The 22,190-nt window shown below is 50.0% G+C and overlaps 1 protein-coding gene across 14 annotated transcripts in view; it reads right to left on the bottom strand.

Annotated features, from left to right (window-relative positions):
* Window positions 1-22,190, bottom strand: part of TACC2 (transforming acidic coiled-coil containing protein 2) — a 196,058-nt gene that overhangs the window by 114,874 nt on the left and 58,994 nt on the right. For 9 of the 14 annotated variants that reach the window (XM_072972028.1, XM_072972029.1, XM_072972039.1 and 6 more), the window contains exons 4-5: window positions 15,629-20,920; window positions 14,929-15,054 (exon numbers count right to left, since the gene is read on the bottom strand). In XM_072972028.1, coding sequence (XP_072828129.1) covers window positions 14,929-15,054; window positions 15,629-20,920 — 5,418 coding nt within the window. The remainder of the gene's footprint in view (window positions 1-14,928; window positions 15,055-15,628; window positions 20,921-22,190) is intronic. The other 5 variants (XM_072972030.1, XM_072972040.1, XM_072972036.1 and 2 more) reach the window with 2 other exon arrangements.

Below are 22,190 nucleotides of genomic sequence, written 5' to 3'. Positions count from 1 at the left end.
TAAATAATCAAGAGATGATTTAAAGTATGCAGGGGGAATGTATCTAGATTATATGCAAATACTGTATCACTTTATATAAGGGACTGGAGCATCCTCGGATTTTGGTATCCATAGGAGTCCTGGAATCAATCCCCATGGATACTGAGGGACAACTGCACTGATACAGAGGAGGACAGACACAGACAGGCTTGTGCCCTTTGTCTTAGCATCTATAGAAACAGACTAAATCACAGGCAGAGAAGGTGTGCCTTAGTAATTGCATCCCTGGCTGAATCTTTACATCCTAAGGATTTCTTGGTTCTGAGCACAAGGTCAAGGCCTCTGCAGAAACGTGGCCTGTGTTTTCAGCAATGCCCCCATGCAATAGCTGTTACACTGTCTTCTCCAGAGTCCTAGGTTTCTGGAGTGATCTTAAAGACTACCTGGAAGGCACCAGTGTGTTTCGCTTAAATCTGTCGCATCTTTGGGCTCCGCATAAGATTTTGTGTGCAGAAAAGCTTCATTTGAAGGGAAAGGGGAAAAGAAGAAAACATGAATATGCTGCTTTATAGAAAAGGACTCGTGCTGCGGGAATCCTGGAATCCAACCTGAGACCTAACGAAGGAGAGTGACACACCCAAGGTCAAAGGCTGCATAGAGACAGAGCAGGAAGGGAGATTTTTCCTGCAGTCGGCATTTGGAGCAGGAAGAACCAAGGGTGCAGCGTGTGTATCAGGAAAAGTGAGCCAACAGACTGAAAGGAACCTCGATTCTCTCCAATTCTATCCATTCTAACTATCTGACTGGTTTCTGCCCCACTGGACCAAGGGCGCCTCCGTGGACTGCCAAAGCCACAATTTCATACATGATAAAAACCTGGGAAACAAGGCCAGAGACTGGAAACATGCAAGGCTGGCTAGTTACCTGGTGGAGAGGACGTGATGCTGAAGGACCAAGGCCAGACCCGCCCTAGACAAAGAACATACCAGCTGCCTGCCGCGGGTCTGAGTCTAAAGGGATGTTTATATGTCTGACTTGTTGATGGGCACCCAAATGGAAGGTTGGTTACAGCATGCTGTCTTCAGAGAATCACAGATAGTTCAGGGCACCCACACATGTCCAAACTCCCCTGGACTCGAGGGGTTTCATTCAGCCATTCAGAATCACTGACCAAGTATCTATCACATTCCTGGCCCTTTGCAAAGCCAGAAGCCTCATGGTCCCTTGCTCACTTCTACAGATGGTTAATAGAATGGCTACTATGTGACAGAAACACAAAAGAATATTTAAATCAGCCTTGTAAGAGGCATGCGGAGATTCTCCAGAAGAGAATTCTTAAGCTGAGTTGTACAGGGTAAGGAGGTATTACCATAGGAAGGTTTCCTCTTATTAGGGTATTATAAATAGTTCTATGGTTAAAGCAAATTAGGACTAGGACGTAGTTAGCACACCAAACCCATTATGTTCACAGACATTACCTAGAACAAAAGTAAAGTAATGAGATAAAAATGAAGTGATAAAAAGAAAACTAGTAAGTAGATAATAATACAAGTGGTATAGAGATGTGGAAAAAGTCTTGAAAGTGGTACAGGGGTGAGTGGCATTGATGAAACACTAAGCCAAAGGGAAGGGAGGAAGGAAGGAAGGAAAGAAGAAAATGGACTGAGAGAAAAGACATAGAATGTTCTAGGTAGTGGGAATGAAGCCTCTCCTTGAATATAACCAGTAACTGGCTGAGATAAGGAAGCGTATGATTAAGTCATTTGACAAACATTTCTTGGGCGCCTACAATGTGTTAGGCACTTCTAGGTGCTGGGAGATAGGAGTGAACAGAAGAGACAAAATATGTGCCCTCGTGGAGAAGATCTTCTAGATAAGTGCTAATGGCCACCTATATTAATTACTAAATGAGAGGCAAAGACAGGGCTGTGAGCAGTTTAGTCCTTTAATGCTGGTGTGCTGTCTCTTGAACCACGCTGCCTCCTCCAGGGCGGAACACCAGCCTTCTCCAGTGCCCGTCCCGACAGCTGTGCTGACTCTCAGCCCGGTGCTCATCACCCGCCATCCTTCCTTGCAGGAGTCCCCTCCTCCGGGGCCAGCTTCCCCCAGTCTCCCCCAGCCTCCCCGCTGCCCAGGGCCTCCCTGCTCCCTGAGGCCCTTCTTCTCCAGCACGGCAGCATCTCAGGGCTTCACTCAACCACCAGAAACCCAAACCGAAAGGTCACTGTCACCTAGAAGGTCATCTTACCATTTGCCAGCTTTGAAGAGTGACAAAATAGCATCCACAAGACAGTGTGCTCTCCGCTGTCCCCACTTAATTACCAGATGATGAAAACAAAAAGGCGATTTAAGAACTTTTTTTAAAATAATCACTCTAATATTAGCTAACATTTGTGAGCATTTGCTGCCCAGCTGGCCCTCTACGAAGTGGCTTACATCTCTTCTCTGACTTCATTCTCCTGTGAGCCTGTGTCACGGACACCACTACTGTCCTTAGCAGACAAAGGAGAAAGCAGACTTGGAAAGGGAAGTCTCTTCCCCAAGGTCACAACCAGCAGAGCCCGGCTCACATACAGGCTGTGCGTCTGAGAACTTTAAACTCCTAATCAGTCCACAGTGACGAAGGGCTAGCTTCAGGTTATTTTTATATACTCTGAACACGTCAGCAGAGGAATATGCCATGAGGAACTCTCACATGTGAGTTCAGCCCTCACACTAATAATATAAAATCCACTTCACCAGTGACTTCTGAGGAAGTTTGTTTGTTTCCAGAAGGAATCACCGCTTTGGGCTTCTGCACCAAGCCCTCACATTCCATGAAGGGCTGTCCAAGCAGGGAGGTACATTTCTGAACCGCAACCCAGCAAAATGGAGTTGTAAGGGCAAAGAGAAATACTGGTAGGCATGGCTCAGGCCTTCAAAAAAAATTTAGCCATCGTCTCTGCCCATGCTAAGGTGCGCTGTCAGCCTGAACCCAAAATACACTCAGAAAACGCGAGGGGCCAGTTCCACGCAGCTTCTCAGCCTTATCCAGAATTTCCAGACGTGGCCTTAGACTCGTCCTTGAGTGCACACAAAGCCCACTTCCCACAAGGGCCCGTGCTGCCCATCACCTGGGGTGTACTCAGCTGGGTCTGTATTTGAACTTGATCTAGTCCTAGTTCTAAGTAAGTCATTGACTAAACACAAAGCGAGCTCTGCCTGCTGTACCATCTTCCTGGACAGAAAAACAAGCTTCTCCAGGAGTCAGAGGCGATGTCTGCGTCACATCAGGGCAATGGTTGAAGATAAAATATGTGCTGAAACAACCACAGTCTAACAGGCTGCCTGGTGATGCCAAGGCTACTGCTTTAAAGGACCACATCTGGAGCCTCCAGGGGCAGCTGTGCCCACCGGGAGGCATTTGGCAGTGTCTGGAGGCATTTTTGATTGTCATGACTTAGGGGATGCTACTGGTATCCAGGGCTGCCAAACATCCTACTATGTACAGAATGGCCCCCCAACAATGACCCAGCCCAAAACGCCAATATTGTTGAGGATCAGAAACCTTGCCTAGAGCACCTGACATGGACCTTCATGTCCGAGGCCTTCAGTTTGAGTGAATGAATAAATGAGTGAATGTATGACTTATATAACTACAATGATTTTGTTGTTGTGTTATTGAACTAACCTGGCCAATGTATTTGTATTTCTTTTTTGAGGGAAGCACCAAATAGACACACCCTCTGTCTGCTGGACAAGACACAGTTGATCTACAAACATCTGTTGAGGGTCTACTATATGCAGTCCACTGTGCTAAGGACTAGGACCATTGCAGACCCTGACCCTCAGATGGAGACAGACATGCTCTGGGTATGTGCCTGTGCCAGCCCTAAGCTAGCACTTCCCACACACACTGTCACACGACCCTCCAGAGGTAGGTACTGATTTTATACCCATTTTACAGATGAGGAAACTGGGACCTCAAGGGATTAAGTAACTTGACCAAGGTCCTAGAGTGAATAAGTGACAAATTTGAACCCAGATCTGTCCAGCTGAAAACACACAAGCTGTTCTACTAAGGATGAAATCCTGTATGAACTATCACATGTTTGCTTCTGGCTTAAAATTGTGGTCAGGTTATAGAGAAAACTCTCAATTCTTGGGCAGGGCCAGGGTGGGGAGGGTACTCCTAGGGAGCTGGAGGGTTGTGAAGGCTTCACAGGCACGACATTTGATTGAGCCCCAGTGGTCTCTCGTGAACAAAAATGTGGTTCCCTAGAGGGCCAAGAAGTGGGGGGAGGGGCAAGGCGGGCAGAGGGGTCGCCCCGGGACAAGGGCGTGTGAGTCTGGCCAGCATCTCTCAGTCAGGCTGAAGTTTCTGCCTCTAATGCCTTTCAAGTCGGGGCCTGCCTCTGCATTTACACATTGCTCCAATTCTTATACCAAAGGAAAAGAATTTAGAAGAGAAGACATGAAATAGCCTCCATTAGGCTGGGAGAGCCTGTGGCTTTTCCAGGCTGCCAGGAAAGAGCAGGAAAGTGTAACACTTTCCTATTCGGGTCGGTTATAGTTCCCAAATGCAAAATGCAAAGGGAGTTTCTGAGAAGCAAAAATGTCCCCCTGTGTGAGTCCATTTCTACAAAATAATTTCTCTCCCCTGAAGATCAAATATGAACCAAGCAGGAGGTATAAACAGCAACTCAACAGGGAGTCTGGTGGTTTCTAACATAAACTTCCCATCTTCATGCAAAAACAAAACTGGACCCTGCAACGATCATGTCAGTGTTTTATCTCCCAAGGATTCATGGCTCAAGTGTTTGTAAAGAAACTTGAAACGAACTGTTGTGTCCTCTGAGAGTTTCCTCAGTAAACTGCTCACACAGACCCACTGGGCCAGAGGGAGATGGAACTCAAGTTTCAGCGGAGCTTTCTCCTGAGTTAACTCTCATCAGGGACTTCCCTCCCTGTCCATCTCTGCACGCTTCCCAAATCACGGTGAATCAGAGAATCTGCGCGCACTTGTCCAGCCTGTTTCTAAGAGCGGTTTTCCTGCAATCCTACTGCAAATGCTACCGGCCACAAGCAAAAGAAAGGCAGGGTCAACAGAGTACAGAGGTCACAAGTTAAATCATTTTGCAACTTTCTCAGATACAACCCAAGGACAAGATTACTTTTAAACAAGATTACTTTAAACACCACCTCCAGAAAACCATCTCTGATGTCAGTGCATAGCAGGCCTACCTGAGATGCTTGCTATTTACAGGAAAGGTGATGCCTGTTCACTAGAGCACCAGTGGGTTCATTGGAAAGAGCACTGGTCTTGAGGTGAGAAGAACTGTGTTCAGTATGAGTCACACCAGAGGCCCCCCGTGACAAGCTGTGTGGCCTTCAGGAAGTCACATACCCTCTGTGGGTCTCAAGTTTCTCATCTGTAAAATGAGGAGCCTAAAGGTCCTTCTAGTTCAGATATTTCATGACTATAAATGCCTGAGTCAGCAAGATGGTACCCGTCTCAAAGGGTGAGCATCCCTGCCACCAGACCCCAGGAGTTAGGGGCCATCTTCCCCAGACATCTTTCACAGGTGGCCCCAAAAGGTAGTTTGGTCTCAACTGAGACCTTAAGCCCAAGCCTGGCTCTCTCCCTTCGTCCAAATTCTCACTTTCTGACAACTCTGGCCAAGCACATTTTTTCTGCCAGGAGGGGGTCTCCTTCTCCAGCTATTATGCAGATGCAGTCAGGGCAGAGTCAGACAACTTTCAGCCCTACCCCTTCCTCTAGGAGGTTTGGGATGAGCCAGCAGCTCACAACATCGTGCCAAGATAGTCGGGCAACTTGTCCCATAAGATGCTCTCAGAGCTTGCATTCCGCTGGTGCAGCCCCAGCTGGGCTCACCCACACCGGCACTCGCTCCCTCCCACTAATGTTAGGTTTCAGCCTCATTGCAGCCACTCTTGGCAAGAGGTTAACCCCAAAGCCCTAGTTTCCCCAAGGAAGAGAATGCATTCCCCGTGCGTGCCCAATGGCTTGACCTTGCATCAGATACAATATTGCGACACTGAGGGCCACCCCCGTGGGGAGGCTGTTGGCCATGGGATGGGAGGTAGCATTAGAGGGTAATGATACATCCCAAAGAATCCAGGGCAGATACAAAATAACGTCAGCAAAATTCATCTAGTCCTTGTGTCAAAGCACAAGTGTTTACCAGTATCCTGCCTGAATAATATTATTATCATTCAAATGATACAGTAATAAAAACAATAGTAATCATTAAAATTACTCCTGATGTTTACGCATTTACTGAGTGCCAGGCAGGCACTCTGCTAGGCTATTTACACACGTTATTTTTTATATAATCTCCCTGATATCTCTCTGTGATGGACCCTAGCATTATACACATTTTACAGGTGAGAAAACTGAGGCTTAGAGTAGCTAAGGAATCTGCTCAGGGTTGAAGAGTCTAATGGCAGAGCTGGAAGTTAGATCCGCCATCTGCCTCCAGAGTCCCATCTGACCTGGTTTCCCAGGACAGGAAGCCTCCAACTGATAACGAGTTGGGTTAAATTATTCAGCGAGGACTTGTAGAGCACCCACTCTGTGCCACGCAGAGTATCGGGTGCTGGGTAACCAAGAGCCGTGCCTGCAAGTCTAACCCTCCCAAAGAAACGAGATTGTGCCTTATCCTCTTGGCCAGAGACCTAGACCCACTCTGTATAGGGACAACCACCGCCAGGAGTCCGAGCAAGCATTTCTAGACAGAGAATCCACGATCACGACGTCCACCTCCTAATCCAGCGTCAGAGGATGCTGCGGCCCAGGCAGGGGAAGCAGGTGCAGTCCCTTGGAGAAAGTACACAGTAACAGGAGTCGGTGAACAGCCTGACCCCTCGGGAGTGTGCGAGCACTGGGCTGGGAGTCCACAAACGGCAGGCATCACTCACTGCAGTGTGTCTGCCCACTGACCCATTCACCCCAACCCTCTTTCCAAGGGAGAAGCCAGTGCCCAGCGTCCCATTCCTCCCTAACGGCCGAGACCTTGGCCGAGACCTTCTAAGCACCCAGCCTGGGTGCACATTTGCCTGGTGGCTGAGCTGGCTGTGGGATGGAGCTGACTGCAGGGCTCTCCCGCAGCTCCGGGACCTTGTCCAGGGCTCCGTTGTAGTCACAGATGCTGGCTATGGAGAGCCAGTTTGTGCCGAGTACTCTGTGTCTTGCCTTCTCTAATCCTGTTTAACCTTCCTTTACGCCCCAGGAGACACCATTGGCCGGTGTATCCATTGGAGCAGCTGCCCAACCACCCAGCACAGCCTAAGAGTTGGGATTAGGATTTGAGCTCCAGGACCTAATGGTCCTCTCCCTCCAGCCTGATTTCATCCTCAGCCTCACTTCTGGTCCCTCCCTCTTCTGCCCGCCACACTCACCTCTTGGGGCCCTGCTCCCCTCCACCTGCAGGTGCTCCTGACGTGAGAACTCAGCGCTGACCGGTGTCCACTGCACACTGCGGTCCTCTCTTTGCACACCCTGCCCACTCCCAGGGCACACATGTACCCCTCCCCTGAGGTTTTCTTCCCAAACACCTCTGACTGCCTTGCAAAAGGAAAAGACATTAAAAGTATCAGTGATCAGACCTGTTTCAGTGCCTTCCCTGGAACCAGAGAAACACTATTGCGGTCTATCTCTGAATCAGCAGGCTGCTAAAATATTTAGTGCTGGATGACTCAACAGGCCCTGAGAATAAAGGGGAGGCCGATATGCAGTTAGCTGGGGCCTGCTGACCCTGCACACCCCACAGTGAGCATCTTTCCTGCCCTGCCAGTTTCTCGGCACAAGAACAGCACAGAGATGGCATTTGGCTAATAATCCTCTACGTGGACCCATGTCCACTCCCTCCCAGGCTCGGTGGGGCATGCTTGCAGGTGAAGCCAGTAGGGATGGGTGAGCACAGAGGGTTCTAGACTAAGTGTTTGGGGCCAGTTGTCTGGGTTCTGAACCAGGCCAGGGTGTGAGGCTGCACTGGCTAAGCCAAGGCCTCTGGTTGGCCCAATGGTGAAGCTCCTTGGTTCAGGTGCCAGAGAAAGACCGCCTGCTGATCAGCGTCGACAGGCACTTGTGTATGGATCCGCCCCAGTCTCCCGTCTGGAGACACAGCTGCCTGGCTTTCCCACTGGCAGAGCCGAGGGATATCAAGGAGGAACCCAGCGCTCGCTGAGCATCACCAGGCATCTGAGCCCCGCAAGGGCTTCACACAGAACCTCACAGAATCCTCGCTGCTGATAGGGGCACTTCATCTCTTGTTATATGTGAAGAAACCATGTCTTCAAGCTGGGCTGTCCATGCAGAGGCCACTACACCACGGGGCTATTTCAATTTCAGTTTTAATTAATCAAAGTTAAATAAAATTCACGGTTCAGTTCCTCCGTGTCCTTGAAATCACGTCGCCCTGAAACTGACCCTGGATTGTCAAGTGGCCTCATTTCAGGTGTGTGGGAGCCACATGTGGCTTGTGGCTGCCATACTGGATAGCAGAGATACAGAACATTTTCATCATTGTAGAATGTTTTAGTGGACAGCACGTCTTAGAGAGCAGCCTCCCCAAGATTCCTTCTGGCTAATAAGTTAATGATCAGGGATTCAAACATGGATTTGATGTCTGAAAAACTCTCCAGAAGAGAGGTTCTAGTCCCAGCTCTCTCATTAACCCACTGACCTTGAGTAAACTGTGTCACCTGTCCCAGCCCCCACTTCCTCCTCTGCAGAAGGGGCACACAAGCAGTACCACTAAGGGTTGAGTTGGGGATGAAATACGATGCTGGATGTGGAAATACTTTGGCCCAGAGGAAGGAATAAGTGAAAGGGAACTTATCCTGAGTACTTATTTCGTGTCAGGCTCTCTAAATAAAGTGGCTCATTTAATCCTAGGTACTATATGCCCCCATTTTACAGATGAGTCAACAGGTTCATCAAAGGTAATGCCCCCAAGGTCACAGAGCTAGAACTTGAGCTGGAGCTTATCTGTTGACCTTGAGGCCTGTGTGGGTCCCACACAGTAGCACTCAATTCCGCAGTCTTCTCTCAAAAGCCTAGAGGCAAGTTTGGGCGGGGGGTGTTGCTGGGAAGAGTGGCCCCCTCCCCTGGGGCAGGTCCTGGGTTCAGCTCAGGCATCCAAGAGAGTCAAGCCGTCAAGGGCCAGAATCTGATTCTAGTTCTGACGTTAGGCGGCTCCCTCCTCCCTTCCCCATCCCGAGTCTCAACAAGAATGTCCCCAAGTTTCCTTCCAGCTGTCCAGCTAGAGCTGAAAATATCCATTTCTCAAATATGGGTGCAGGAGCAGCCCTGAATCCGTGTCTAACACGGTGGCTTCCGCCAGCAGCAGTAATGAGAGGTTCCAGGCAGAGAAGCGGGTCACTTTAGACACATTCATTTGGAAAATCACCACCTTACCCTGAAACTAGCCTGGGAGTCTTACGTGGCTCTTCCTTGATTTGGTTCCAGGTGCAGCATAACAGAGGCCACGGGGTGAAGGGGCTCAGAAGAGCCAAAGCCAGGGCAGTGGTAGTCCCAGCACAGACACCCGAAGGCAGGGAATCAGCCTCTTGTCTCCAAGGAGGCTGCCACCTTCCATGTGGGTGCCTCATAATCCAGCTTTCCAAAGTGACTTGGCATTTTTCCAAAGGACAGATTCACCTCTAAAAATAGTCGTTTTAATTATGGAACACAAAAGCTTCAGAGCATAAAGGCTACATTTTAAAAGGTCCTTTGACTTTTCTACATGATGGTTCACAATGATTGAAGCTGCTGATAATATAAATTCACGTCATCTGTAGAGTCTGGTTCTGAAGAACCTTTGAACCACATAACAAGCTCTGGTGAGCTGAGCAGGTGAGTGGAGCTCCCATAAGACAGACAGAAACAGAGGCATAGAGACGTCAAACATCTGGAAGCAGACTCATCTAGCCTCACGTCTCCCGGTTCCTGCAGGGTCTGCTACCACTGCATTCAGATACCTGGGGCATCTTTTTTTCTGCTTAATTCCCAGGACGTTTTTGAATAAATATGTTTAACATGGTAATAGTGGTTGCCATTTTTATTTTATACTTAACTGTACACCAGGCACTATACTAGACGCTTTGGAAACACTCCATTTTAATCCTAATTCCAACCTAAACAGGGAAGGGTTATTCTTCTCATTTTGTAGATATGGCAACTGAGGACTGAAAAGGTAAGCAGCTTTTCCAAGGCACCACACAGCCAGCACGAGGCTGCTACTCTGTCTTACTCTATGGTCTCCCATTTGGGAAGAAAATTGCTCCGAGGGAAAGACGTGTCAGATCCCTAGCTCTGTCATAGCCCTGTAATAGACCGATACATCTCAAAAGGAAGCTTAAAGTAATACACCCAATATCACATAAAATGAAACCCAGAAGGACCTGGGTAGGGATGGGGATCTGTCGTCCCGGCTGTGTCTGTTAAGAGACCTAGGTTTGGTGGCTGTTTTCTTTTCCCTTAATTTATACAGCTGTAGCGCTCCTCAAAACCTTATTCTTAAACTCAAAAACATGGTGTCACAGCTGGTAATTTTAGAAGGAGGAGGAGAGAGCAGGAAGAAAGAGAGACCGCGTGGGAGGAAGTGTGGGAAGCCGCTTCAGCCCTGCTTTCAGGTCCAGCCAGCACTTCCTGGGCAAGACGCCCCTCTCTGTTCCCTCCCTCCACCCCTCAACTCCTCAACCCCACTGCCCTTCAAGATGCAACCTAGATGGACGCAAGGACCTGAAGCACCTGGGAATAAATTAATTCTCTCAAATGCACTAGTAATTGAAAACGACACTTTTCCAACCATTTCCCCAAATGGAAAGAAAGACCCACTTTTCAATATTCAGTAAAAACAAGCTTGGTGATGTCCAAGAAGGATCCAGAACTACACATCTGACCATCAGTGGTGTGTAAGCAAAATGCCAAATTCTAGACTTTCCATCCACTGACCAGTCATATGTATGCATACAGAGTCGAGATCAACTCAAACACCTTCTGCACAATATTCTAAACATGATGGGAAGCTGTCTGTGGGTCCCAGACTCTTCCACAGGGAGGGACCACCCAACGTATAGAAATCCACAGCTGAGCTGCCTGTCAACACCTGCTTCTCAGAGTTGGGTCCCGTGTATCCCTCGGGGGGAGGTGAGCAAAGCCACAGGATTCCTGCAGCACACTCACCAGCGGTGCCAATTTGAAGTCAAAAGTTGGGAAATAAAGCAGCAAAGTATTTGTGCTTCCTGCATCCACCCGGGTATGAGACTGGGCTATCAAACTGTCCTGTCCAGAACAGAAGAGAGACATCTCTTAGATATTGAAGCTGACCTGTGGTATCAGCTCCATTCAAGCCAGCAGAATCTCAAAAGTCCATGGATTCGACAGAAACACATCACCCACTAACCAAGAGAGTAGAAAATTTGGTTTTGACTTGCTTTGTTCTTCTCAGGACAATTCAAAGCGTTATTTTGATGTTGAAATTCAGTACAATATGGTACACGATAAAAGACACACATCAAGTTTTACAATAAAACACGGTCTCAAATTTAAAAAAAATTTTTTTAAACAGAGGCGCGGGGGATGGAACCCAGGACTTCATGCATGCTAAGCACACACTCTACCACTGAGCTGTACCCTCCCCATCAAACTTCTTTTTAACTTGAAGCAGATCGCCGTGGGCTACACAGTAGAGAGTAAGAAAGAATTCACTCTTCTCAGCCGTTAAGATATTTTAGCAAAGTCAGTACTGGAAAAGAAAGGAGGCCATGTTGGAACCACAGCCTCAGGAGTACAGTTCCCTCGGGAAGACAGTCAGCTCACAGCATGGGAAAAGCTGGCCCCGGGGAACTGCAGCGGGGACCTGACCCCCGCCAGGGGCCGGGATGGGCTGGTATTGCCCTTGTATCAGTTATCTCAGCCCTGAGGCAGGGACAATGGGGGCTGTCCACTCCTCCATTCCACAGATGGGCAAACTGAGGTTACGTATGGAACAAGGAAGGGGCACAGGTGGGTGGGAATCTGAACCTCATCACCACCCCACTCCTGGCAGCGCAGGCCTCAGTGTGGTCACCCAACCTCCCCCCGACCACTGCCCGATTCTACCCTCTCATGCAACACCTGCTGTTCCCCCGACAAGCACCCCTAACCTTGGCCGGACTTCTCCTAGGCCTGCCAAGGTCCACAGCACAGCTCCCTCATTGGGGGAGGTCCACCAGAGCTCTTGAGCCTCCTGTTCAAGGCAAAGAGGCATCCCCAGCATTTGTGTTAAAGTAGGAAGGGGCTATTGGGCTGAGAGGTGCTTGGCCTTCTGGATCACTTGACAGTGGTGGGAGCTCTGTGAGGGGCTGGAGCGTCCCAGAAGGCAGCCACCCACCATATGGGACTGATTAGGGCTTGGAATGTGGCCGGTCCAAACTGAGAGGCACTGTGGGTGCTTTGTATGAAAACAAGAATGTAGAATATCAAATTAATAATTTCTGTATTAATTACGTGTTGAAATGGTAGTATTTGTGATATACTGTGTTAAATAACTAACATGCATTATTAAAATTAATTTCACCTGTTTCCTATTGAGTTTTGACTGTGGCTACTTAGCAAATTTAAGATCCATTTGTGGCTTATGTCCCGTTTCTATTGGACAGAGCTGGTCCGTACCTTCATGAGACCTCTGATTATCTATTAAGCGTAATGTGGAATCTGTCGTGGTCTGTTTGTTCAGGTGTTGCTGACTTTGTCATCCCCCTTGAGGGAGAGGAGCCAGAGGTCACCTGACCTGGCAAACTGGAAGGGAGGGTCCGTTCAGAATACTTTCTGGAAATCCTCAGCCACTGGGAGAGGGGCAGGCCTTTTCCCTGAGAACCCAAAGCACAGGGAAGGTCAGCCCTCTTCCATCCTCATTTCCTTCAAAGACCAGGACAAAGCAAGTTCTGGAGACAAATGATCTAAACAGAAATAGACCATGGGCCACAAATGCAAGCCATGAATCCAAAAGTTTGGTCAATAAATATTTCATGGCTCTTTGTTTTTAATCACTTTAGGTATATTTCAAATTTTAAAATTTGGTAATTTAAAATTTTGGTAGCCTCATTAAAAATAAGAAGAAAAATGTGCTATTAATTTCAATAACATTTCCTAACCCAACTCATCCAAAATATTATCATTTTAACATATGATGAATATAAAAATTATTAATGATAGATTTCGTGTTCTTTTCTTCATACTAAATCTTCAGCATCTGGTGTGTGTTTTACACTTTAAAGCACATCTCCATTCACATGTGACCAGTGGCGGCCAAACCAGATGGCACAGCTCTAGAAAATCGAAAATTCTACCACCCGGCAAGTCCTCAGCCAGAGCAAAACAACGTGAACGCCCACTGCTCCATACGCTATGATACGTCACATGACCTCAGCCTCTAAGATTTATGTCTGCAGGGAGCTCCGATGGCAGCGGAAATACAACTCCGGCTATTTAAGCAGAAAAAAGCAGCGGGTGAAACCGCACTATCATAATACATAACAGTAATGGTTAGGTGGTGTGGTTGTGGATTTTTGTCTCCCTCTTTATACTCTTCTATACCTTACAAATTTCCTAATATGAATTTAGCAATTATCATTTTAAAACTTAGAGTGATTAACACAATGAGCCATGAAATATCGATTGAACTCCTGTATGCCAGCAGGGCCCTGAGAACTTCTTGTTCTCCAAGAAGGTGAGAAGTCATCCAGGGCCATTGAGGAAGGGCTAATACAACATTCATAGGGAGGGGAGGATTTTCCAAGTTAGACGTTTTTTCCTACACTCTAACTGGGAATGTCAAAAATACATACGAGCAAAGGCTGCAGGGAAATTCGTGCTAAGTCAGCAGCAGAGACAAGTGTCCGATGCGTGTGAAACTCGCGTCTGTCTCGGCAGCAGCGCCTGCTTCTCGCTGGCCCAGAGTTATGAGAGTCGCCCTCATAGGGCAGGGAAGGCAGCTGGGGGGCGGTGGAAGTGCTCAGACTCGAAAAACAGGTGATCGTGCATTCTTTCAGCATGTTCAAAATATGAATCAAATTATTTACCAAACGCCTGTAGCTGTCTGGTAGGATACACTGGCCGGCCACAGGTACTAATTTAAAGTCCAACCCCACCCTGCTCACACACGTGTGTGCCTCTGCGCACATGCACACACACATACATTCACACACACACACACACACACACACGTGAAGAGGTCTGAAATAGCCTAAGATCCAAGGATGCTGCAAAGCTTGTTCAGAATGTGTCTGTGCCCGCGGTACCTCCATTTCCCCCACAGGATGTAATTTCCGAGCAGCAGCCTGGTGGCCGCACAGGCGGCATTTCACTTAGGAAAGAACAGGTAGGCACACTGCAAGTGGGAAGGTCTGGGAGTCCCAGCTGCACCTGTCATTTGTCCCCTAATCTCGAGCTCTCTCTGAGTGTGACTGCTGCTGGTGATCAGACATTCCTGCTTGAGATTAAATCGAGGTTGAACCCATTTGCCTTAAAAGGTAATGAACTAGGTTAGGAGGTGTCAGGCTCAGGAGCGGGGGGCATGGGGCGTGATATCTAAGGGGGGCAGGGTTGCTTTGGTGGGGATGAGAGTGTTCTAAAATTGATTGTAGCAATGACTGCACAACTCCGTGAATATATTAAAAGCCACTGAATTGGACACTTTAAATGATGAATTATATGGTATATGAATTACATCTCAATAAAACTTTAAAAAAGAGATGAGCTCAGGTAAGAAAGCAACTCAATCCCTTTTACAGCAATGGAGCTCCTAGTTAGCTCAGTGCTGCTTTGCCTGAATAAAGAATGGGAACGGCTCTGTGTTTCTGTGTTAGATAAAGACTCATTTATAAGCAGAACTCTCCTCTGCAGCACATCCAGGGTCTCTCTGCCAAAGGAAGGCACGATGGTTCTCGAAGGGCTCATACCTTTTCACTGACCTTTCTGTTCCTGCCGCACTTCTAGTCTCATCTGAAATGACCTCGCCCGTGATATTTGGAGCATCCTTCTCAGGAACTAAAGGTAAGGTAGATGGGCCAGACCCAGGGCTCTTTCTGGGATTAAAAAAAAAAAATTTTAAACAATAAATATTAAGAAGGGCATTTCTCTCCATGTCCTATTAAAAAGCTCATTTCCTAATTAAAGCTTAAAGTGGCCACTTCACCAAAATCTTTAGGAAAAAATTAGCTTCAAGCAGTAAACGGCTTTGAGATACTCAGGGCTCATTTAAGCCTCTCTGTATAAATAAATTCATATTCAAAAGCAGATGTGTCTGCACTCCAGAAAAACATCTGATTGACTACAACATATCACCCTATAGTGTACTGCCAGCCTGTACACATTTCATGCTTTTCAAACAGTTTCAGTTAGATGAATCAAAGAACACAGGAAAGGAGTAAGGCATGTCACACAGACTGGCTCCCATGCCTCCAGCCCATTTCTCACATTTTTCAGAATCTCAGCACATCCAGAGATTGTTAAGCAGGTAAATTTAGACACTTAGATATGGAAAATTTAGCTTCTTAAAAACTACCCATCTATTTGATTGACTTTTTAAAATCCTCCCGATTTAAAATCACATTTGAGGCTGACCCCATATTCTGGTGGGAGTTTATTTTTTGTAAGTACCTCTCAGTGTTGAGCACTTCTGGAACCAGGCTTTGCATCTTTGGGTCCCCAGCTTCGTCAGGTTCTGGAGGTGAGGAGACACCCAATTTCTTGTCCCCAGAGGGAGCGGGGAGCTCAGGCTCGGGCTGCTCTTCGGCCTGCAGGTACCCGGCCGGGCTGTCCCTGCTCAGGACGGCTGCAGCATCCATCCTCAGATCCCCTTCAGGGCAGCCTGCGTCCCCAAGGCTTCCTGGCAGCACCGAGGCACAGGTGGCACTGGAGAACATTCTTGTAGTACCTGTTTCAGGCAGGTCGTCAGACGCACGTGCCCTGGTCTCAGCTGTGCTCAAAGTGACGTCACCCTCTGCATCCCTAGCAGCTCCTGCTACCCAGCCGGGCTCCGGGCGAGTGTCTGCCACTTCCCCAGCTGGTGGCTCCAGGGCGCTCTGGTTGCCCAGGGCATTTTGTGTTTCTGAGATCCCAGTCGCACCTCCATGCCTTCTCTCACCTCTAAGTGTGTCTGGGGTGCAAGGCTCACTGATGGCCCCGGTCCCGGTAGGAACGTCCCCGGGGACAGAAGATGCTCCCAGGGCAGAGGTGGACACTGGCATGGGAGAAAAGCCCCAGGCACCATCTTCTCTGGGTTGGCTACCGCTGCTGGATGTGTCTTGGTGCTGTTTTCCAGAAGGAATTCTGTCGTCCTGAACTGAGTCCCCTTCTCCACGGCTCTGGGGAGCCACCTGCAAGTCAGCAACAGGAACCTCTGGAGAAGTCGCCTGTGAAGGCAGACCGGAAGCTGATTCCTGCCGGCAGCTTCCCTGCTGTGCAGGGGCCTGGCCTCCAGCCCCGGGCCTGCCTTCCCCAGCCCCCTCCGATGTCTCACTTTCCGTCAGCCTCTGTGGGACCCCACTCGTTTCCATCCCCACACTGGCACCTGGCAGGTTTTGCTCTGCGGCCAGCTTTTCTGGAGCTGGATCCTGGGGAATCAGACAGGAAATCTCGGTCTCTACGGCCAACTCTTGCTTCTTGTCCTTTGAGTCTACCCAGAGTCCAGCAGGAGGGCTGGGAAGAGGGGCGACGGCCACGCCTTGAATCCCATCTGGAAGCTTCCCTGGGCTGGGCATGGCAAGGTCCTTGCCCGTCACACTCCTCCCAGCTCCTGCCTTTTCTCCCAGTGTGCTCTGGAGCCGATCGGCGGTCAGTGCTCCCAGGACAGACTTCTCAAAGATCCTGGTGATGTGCTCCCTGAAGTCAGGGAACCCAGTGACCATGCTGGTCTGCTTGGAGCTTGCATCTACATCAACTGCTGCTCCTCTCCTCGGGTCCTCGGAAGGGTCTACCATCTTCTCCCCGTTACTCTCTGCCTCCCTTGCTATATCACCTGCCATGCTCTCCTCCCTGGTGGGACGTGCGGGAATTTCACTGGGCTTGGCACTTGCACCGGGAGCTCTTGATGCTCTCTCCTCCGCTGTGGTCTGCTTACCCATGGCCAGAAGTGGCATCTTGTCCAGGTAGGGCACAGAGTCCACAGGTCCCTCAAAGGTCCCAGCTTTGGGGCTTCCGCTGGGGTCTTGTGCTGCAGAGATTTCTCCATCTGCAGCTCCCGGTTGTGAAAGGGAGGCGAGGGAACCCACAGGCACCTTCATGGAGGAGGCGTTTTCCAAGACAAGCAAGGGCTCCCGTACAGGACAGGGGCTCTCACCGGGAGCTGTGGGGCCTCGAGATGAAGCGGCTTTCACCCCACTGTCCTCTGTACCTGTGCTGGCAGCGCCATCAATATGCAGGTAAGGAGTGTCAGGAGCAGCCTCTTCTGGTGGCCCGGATGGCAGGAGCCTCTCTGGGTTGGGGACAGCCTGGACTGCAGGAATATCCACGACACCCCTGGGAATCCCACCCAGCTCTCTGGCTGGCAGCAAGGCATCCTGGCAGCTGACCAAGGGCTGCTCAGCTTGGCAGGGCTCACCCAGGGCACAGGTAGAAGCTTCCTCCCCAGAGGAGGGGCACTGCTCTGTCTGGAAGAAGCCACTGCTTAGAACAGCTTCTTCTGACTCCCCCGGAGCCCACTGCATCCCCAGGTCTCCTCCGTCAGTGTTCCCACCAGTCTCAGCAGCCTCACCTTCTGCACCTTGATCCTCAGCTGATAGGACGTTTGAAGGAAGCTTTTGGGTTTCTGCATCCAAGACAGTGGGGCACTCCATTTCCTTCTGTGGGGCCAACCCTGATTGCTGTCTGCCTTCCTGGGTTTCATCACATGTATCTCTCTCAGGGGCATCCTGGCTGGGAGTGACAGGGGGGCCAGCAGGTGCTGGAGCTGCATCCAGGGGAACTACTGAGTCAGGCCAACAAGGTGGGGCCATCACTGTGTCCCCACTTGCCTTCTCTGTCCTGCCCGAGCCCTGGGGCGGGGGCTGAGCGTCAGCTGCTTCAGCATCTTCAGCCCTGAGACGGGCTTCTTCCTGCGGGCTGCCGGCTTTCAGCCCATCAACCAGCTCCTGCTGGGACTTGTTTGGCCCCTGCCCAGTGTAGCAACTTTCCTTTCTGCTCAGGCTACCTTCAAGAGCAGGGTCTTGTAAGGTGTCTGCTGCAGGAAGTGAGACACTAGAGGGCTGGCTGCCGCTGTGATCTCCCTTTTGCCCATCCTCCCCCAATGCAGGCAACTCCGGGCTCATTGGTGCTGACAACTCTGACTGCTCTGTCGTAGGATTCTCCTGAACTGCGTCCCCAGGAGCTGAACTTGGAGCATCAGACAGACTGCCTTCGGAGAGCTCACTTTGAAGTTCTGATCCAGAAGCCTGCTCCTTTCCTCCTTGAACAGGCAGGGGCACATCCTCCGGAGATTCCACAGGTATGTGGGTTGGGGTGGAATCTGCACTCAGGTTCTTAAAATCAGCACCACTTGGAAAAGTCTCTTTCTCATTCTCACACCGTTGGGACTGCTCTGGGAGCATATCAAAGATGGATGCTTCTGGGTCCATTTGGGACGGCTGGGGACAGTTCTCAGAATACAGTGAGGACCTCTCTGACTCAGCTCCTCGCTTCCCACTGTCCCCGGGGCAGCACAGGTTTCCCTGCTGATCTTGCTCCAGGCTGAGTGTCGTGAGCCCACAGTCCACTGCCAAGTTCCCCTCTTTAGGGGGAGGCAGCCCATCAGCGTGGACTTCCTGTGCAGCTGCATCACGCCCCAGCCCACAGGGCTCGGGGGATGTCAGCAAGCTCTCCCCATCACAGCTGCCGGGCCTCTGCTCGGATGGGTGGCTCCTCGCCTTTATTTCAGATGTGCTCTCCGCCTCCGGGGCTTTGGGGATGACCTCGGCAGCAGGAGTTGACAGGAAATCCAATTTGTCAGATTCTAAAGCAGGAAGAGAGTCCATTATCCCCAACCCCGCCACGTCCTGAAGGGTGTCAGGACATTCGGTCTGCAGTCCTGGCCCCTCCCAGACAGCTCTCTCGGGAAGAACGTGTTCACCAGCTCCATCCGGTCCAGAGGGCGGGACAGGGTCCTGCTCACAGATCCGGTGCAGTGAGTCAGACTCAGGGACCCCTCCGGCTTCTCCCATCATCCCACAGGCCTCCGAGCTCCAAGCTGCCTCCTCTGAAGGAGCGCCGGGCCTGTCCGCATGCCCGGGGATGTCCTTTCTGAGTGGCTGTGCAGCGGCCGTGCTGGGGAGGCCTGTGCTCTCCACATCGCTAGTTAGCTGGGAAACCTGGTCCCTTTCCGCCTCTGGGTCAGGCTTGCAGCTGCGGGCCTCAGGTTGCTCTTCCCGAAGGTTCCCAGGACCCGCAGCATCAGGTGGCTCCGGGGCTTCTTCCTGTCCTCTAGGGTCGGCGCCAGGTAGTCTGCTTTCTTCCTTAAGCACAGCTGGACTTCCAGGGGCCTTGACTTCATCCTTCGGCCCCAGCGACTTTCTGACACTTTCATCTGATGCACTGGTGGGGGGAGGGGGCAGAATCCCTTGCTGGACTTCGTTGTTCTGCTCCCTGTTCAAGATCTCCCCCCTCTCCTCCTGGGGTGAAGGGGCTGGAACCTCTCTGGGGCCCTTTCCTGGACCCTCTCCCTCTCCTCCAAGATCTGATGCGAGCTTCTCCTGAACTGCCAACCCGGCTTCTGCCAGCTCTTTAGCTGGATCTGTAAGACCAGGCATCTCAGCCCCAGAAACCAAGTCCTTGTTCAACCAGCTGGGTTGTCCTGCAGCAACAGAGGCCGGAGCAGCTGGCTGTGAAGTGAGGCCTGAAGCTGGACCCGTGTCCTCGGTCACTGCGTGTGGGAAAGGCTCAGTGCCCGCAAGTGAAGCCCCCTCGGGTTGCTCGTCTGCTGCCGCACAGACATCTTGACTGGGCTCGGCTCCTGGCCTCCCTGTCTGCCGGTGACCCTGAGCATCTCGGGCACCCAGCATCTCCTCCCAGGTGCCCTTGGCCCCCGGCACCAGGGCAGGACTCGGCGAATCCCAGGGCAGCTCTGTGGGTGGCGGATGAGCTCCCATTTGTTGCTGGCAGTTTTCCTGGGAAGCGGCCTTCGCTTCGGCTTCTTGGGCAGCCTCTGAATTGCTCCTACTGGGAGGGCAGGCCCCAAGGGAATCCGGATCATCGGTGAAATCCTGAGGCAGCACTGCCACTTGACATTTGGGGGCTGGATCTTGTGGGGTCGGGGTCTCGGGTTTTGAGGGAGGCTCTTCCAGGCCAGCTGAGCTTTCTTGTACTGGCTGGGCTGCAGCAGGCGCCTTAGGGGCCCCTTGTCCAGAAGGCGCTCCCTGCCCAGGCTCTGGGAGGGGGAAGCCAACTACAGCCTCTTTCCCTTGGGACTCGAACCCACCAGGCTGGCCATCCTCTTCACACAGCTGTCCCTTCATCGGCTCTCTGGGAGCTGCTGGTGAAATTTCTGGCAACTGGTCAATGAGACTGGAGGAAGACACTTTCTGCCTCTCTTCTTCCTTCAGGTCTCTCTCTCTTCCGGTGTTGGGGACAGTTGCAACCACACTGCGCTGAGTAGAGCTGTCCCCCTCGGGGACAAAGGCTGCTGGAGCATCTCCCTGGGCACCTGGGGAAGGGTCCCTCCAGGGGGGTTGAACAGGGGACCAGGCTTCAGGTGCTGCTGCTGGACTTGCCAAGCGGCCTTCTGGGGGGCCCTCAGCAAAGGGCATGGAGGCTGAGGGACACTCCTGCTCCCAGGGCTTCAGGGGACTGGGCAGCGGAGAAACTTGTGGGCCCCTGGCTTCTTGTGGGTGTCTCCTTGGCTCAGTCACCTCTGGGGACACGATGCAGGGATCCACGCTGGCAGCACCCTCAGAAGTGGAGCAGGAACCTCTGTGCCCGAAGCTGCCAACAATGAAAAAATTTAGTGTGTTATCTGTTCCTGCAGGTGCCAAGGACAGACCACAGCACAGGCAGAATCACTCCAACCCTCTCCCCACTGAAGTCCGCACCACACGGCATCCTCATGCAGTTTACTCCTTTCCATGAAGGGAACCCCCCAGACCCACCGCCCCACAACCATTCCTCATGCCCTCGCTTTTTCCAAAAATCACTGCAGAGACTCTCCAACTTTCAGTCTGAGGCTTTCTATGCTGGTCAGTGGTGTGAATGGGGAAATAGGGAAACGAATGATTTTCTAAAATGTGGGAAACTTAGAACATTTTTAATAACTGTAAGAGGATTTGGACAAGTTCTGTGTAGTTTACAAAGAGGTCTCGAACACTCCTGGGGACCCTCAGAGGTTCAGGGAAAAAGCAAAACTGGGCAAAGCTGTGCTTTGAAATACAGAGCTATTCTTGATAAAAGGTTAACTTGATTCTTTACATCCAGTGGATGGTACTTGGAAGCATAACCCAAAATCAATTCAATTTAGCTGTGGAATTTCTGTATATGATCTATATGTAAAACTCCTCAGAGCTGAATTACCTTCATACCCACATCTGTCCTACCTTGAACTTACTTTGCCGTACAATGTGTAGAGAAAAACTATGAACGTGAAGGAAACTTGGGGGAACATGGCTCAGAAACAAGGACTATAGATAATCAGCTCTCCAGTTACTGTAAAATAGCTCATCATATGCCGTATTTGGACTGTGTTTCTCAAGTCTATATAGTTTTAATTAAGTGCATTTTTAAAATTTAAAAATAATACATGGCCAATACAAAATATTGAAGATGTAGGAAATATATCTCCCACATGCTCATTGCTTAAAGTGTTCTAGTGAATTTCCTTTTCGTTCTACACAGCTTTTTAGGGGGTGCAATTTTTGTTGTTTTTATGCAGCTGTGATTCTATATACTTGTTACGATTGTGTACCTTTTACTATCAAGAAACATTGCCCAAGGCAAAGTTAACAGAAGTATGGTTTTTCTAAGGTTTTTACCGTGTTGTTTAAAATTGTTATTGGGAGGAAATTTTATGGAATCTTCTTGTAACTGTTACACACATATATTTACATATTAATAGACCCACAGTGGGTTTTTGTTTCTTTTTTATTATTTTTTTAATTGAAGCATAGTCAGTTCAATGTGTCATTTTCTAGTATACAGCATAATGTCCCAGCCATGCATATATATGCATATATTCATTTTCAGATTCTTTTTAGTTAAAGGT

The sequence above is a fragment of the Vicugna pacos genome, chromosome 11 (genome assembly GCF_048564905.1).
Source record: "Vicugna pacos chromosome 11, VicPac4, whole genome shotgun sequence".
In the NCBI taxonomy this organism is placed as follows: Eukaryota; Metazoa; Chordata; class Mammalia; order Artiodactyla; family Camelidae; genus Vicugna; species Vicugna pacos.
Note: the sequence above shows the minus strand (reverse complement) of the source record. Positions and strands in the feature narration are given on the sequence as shown.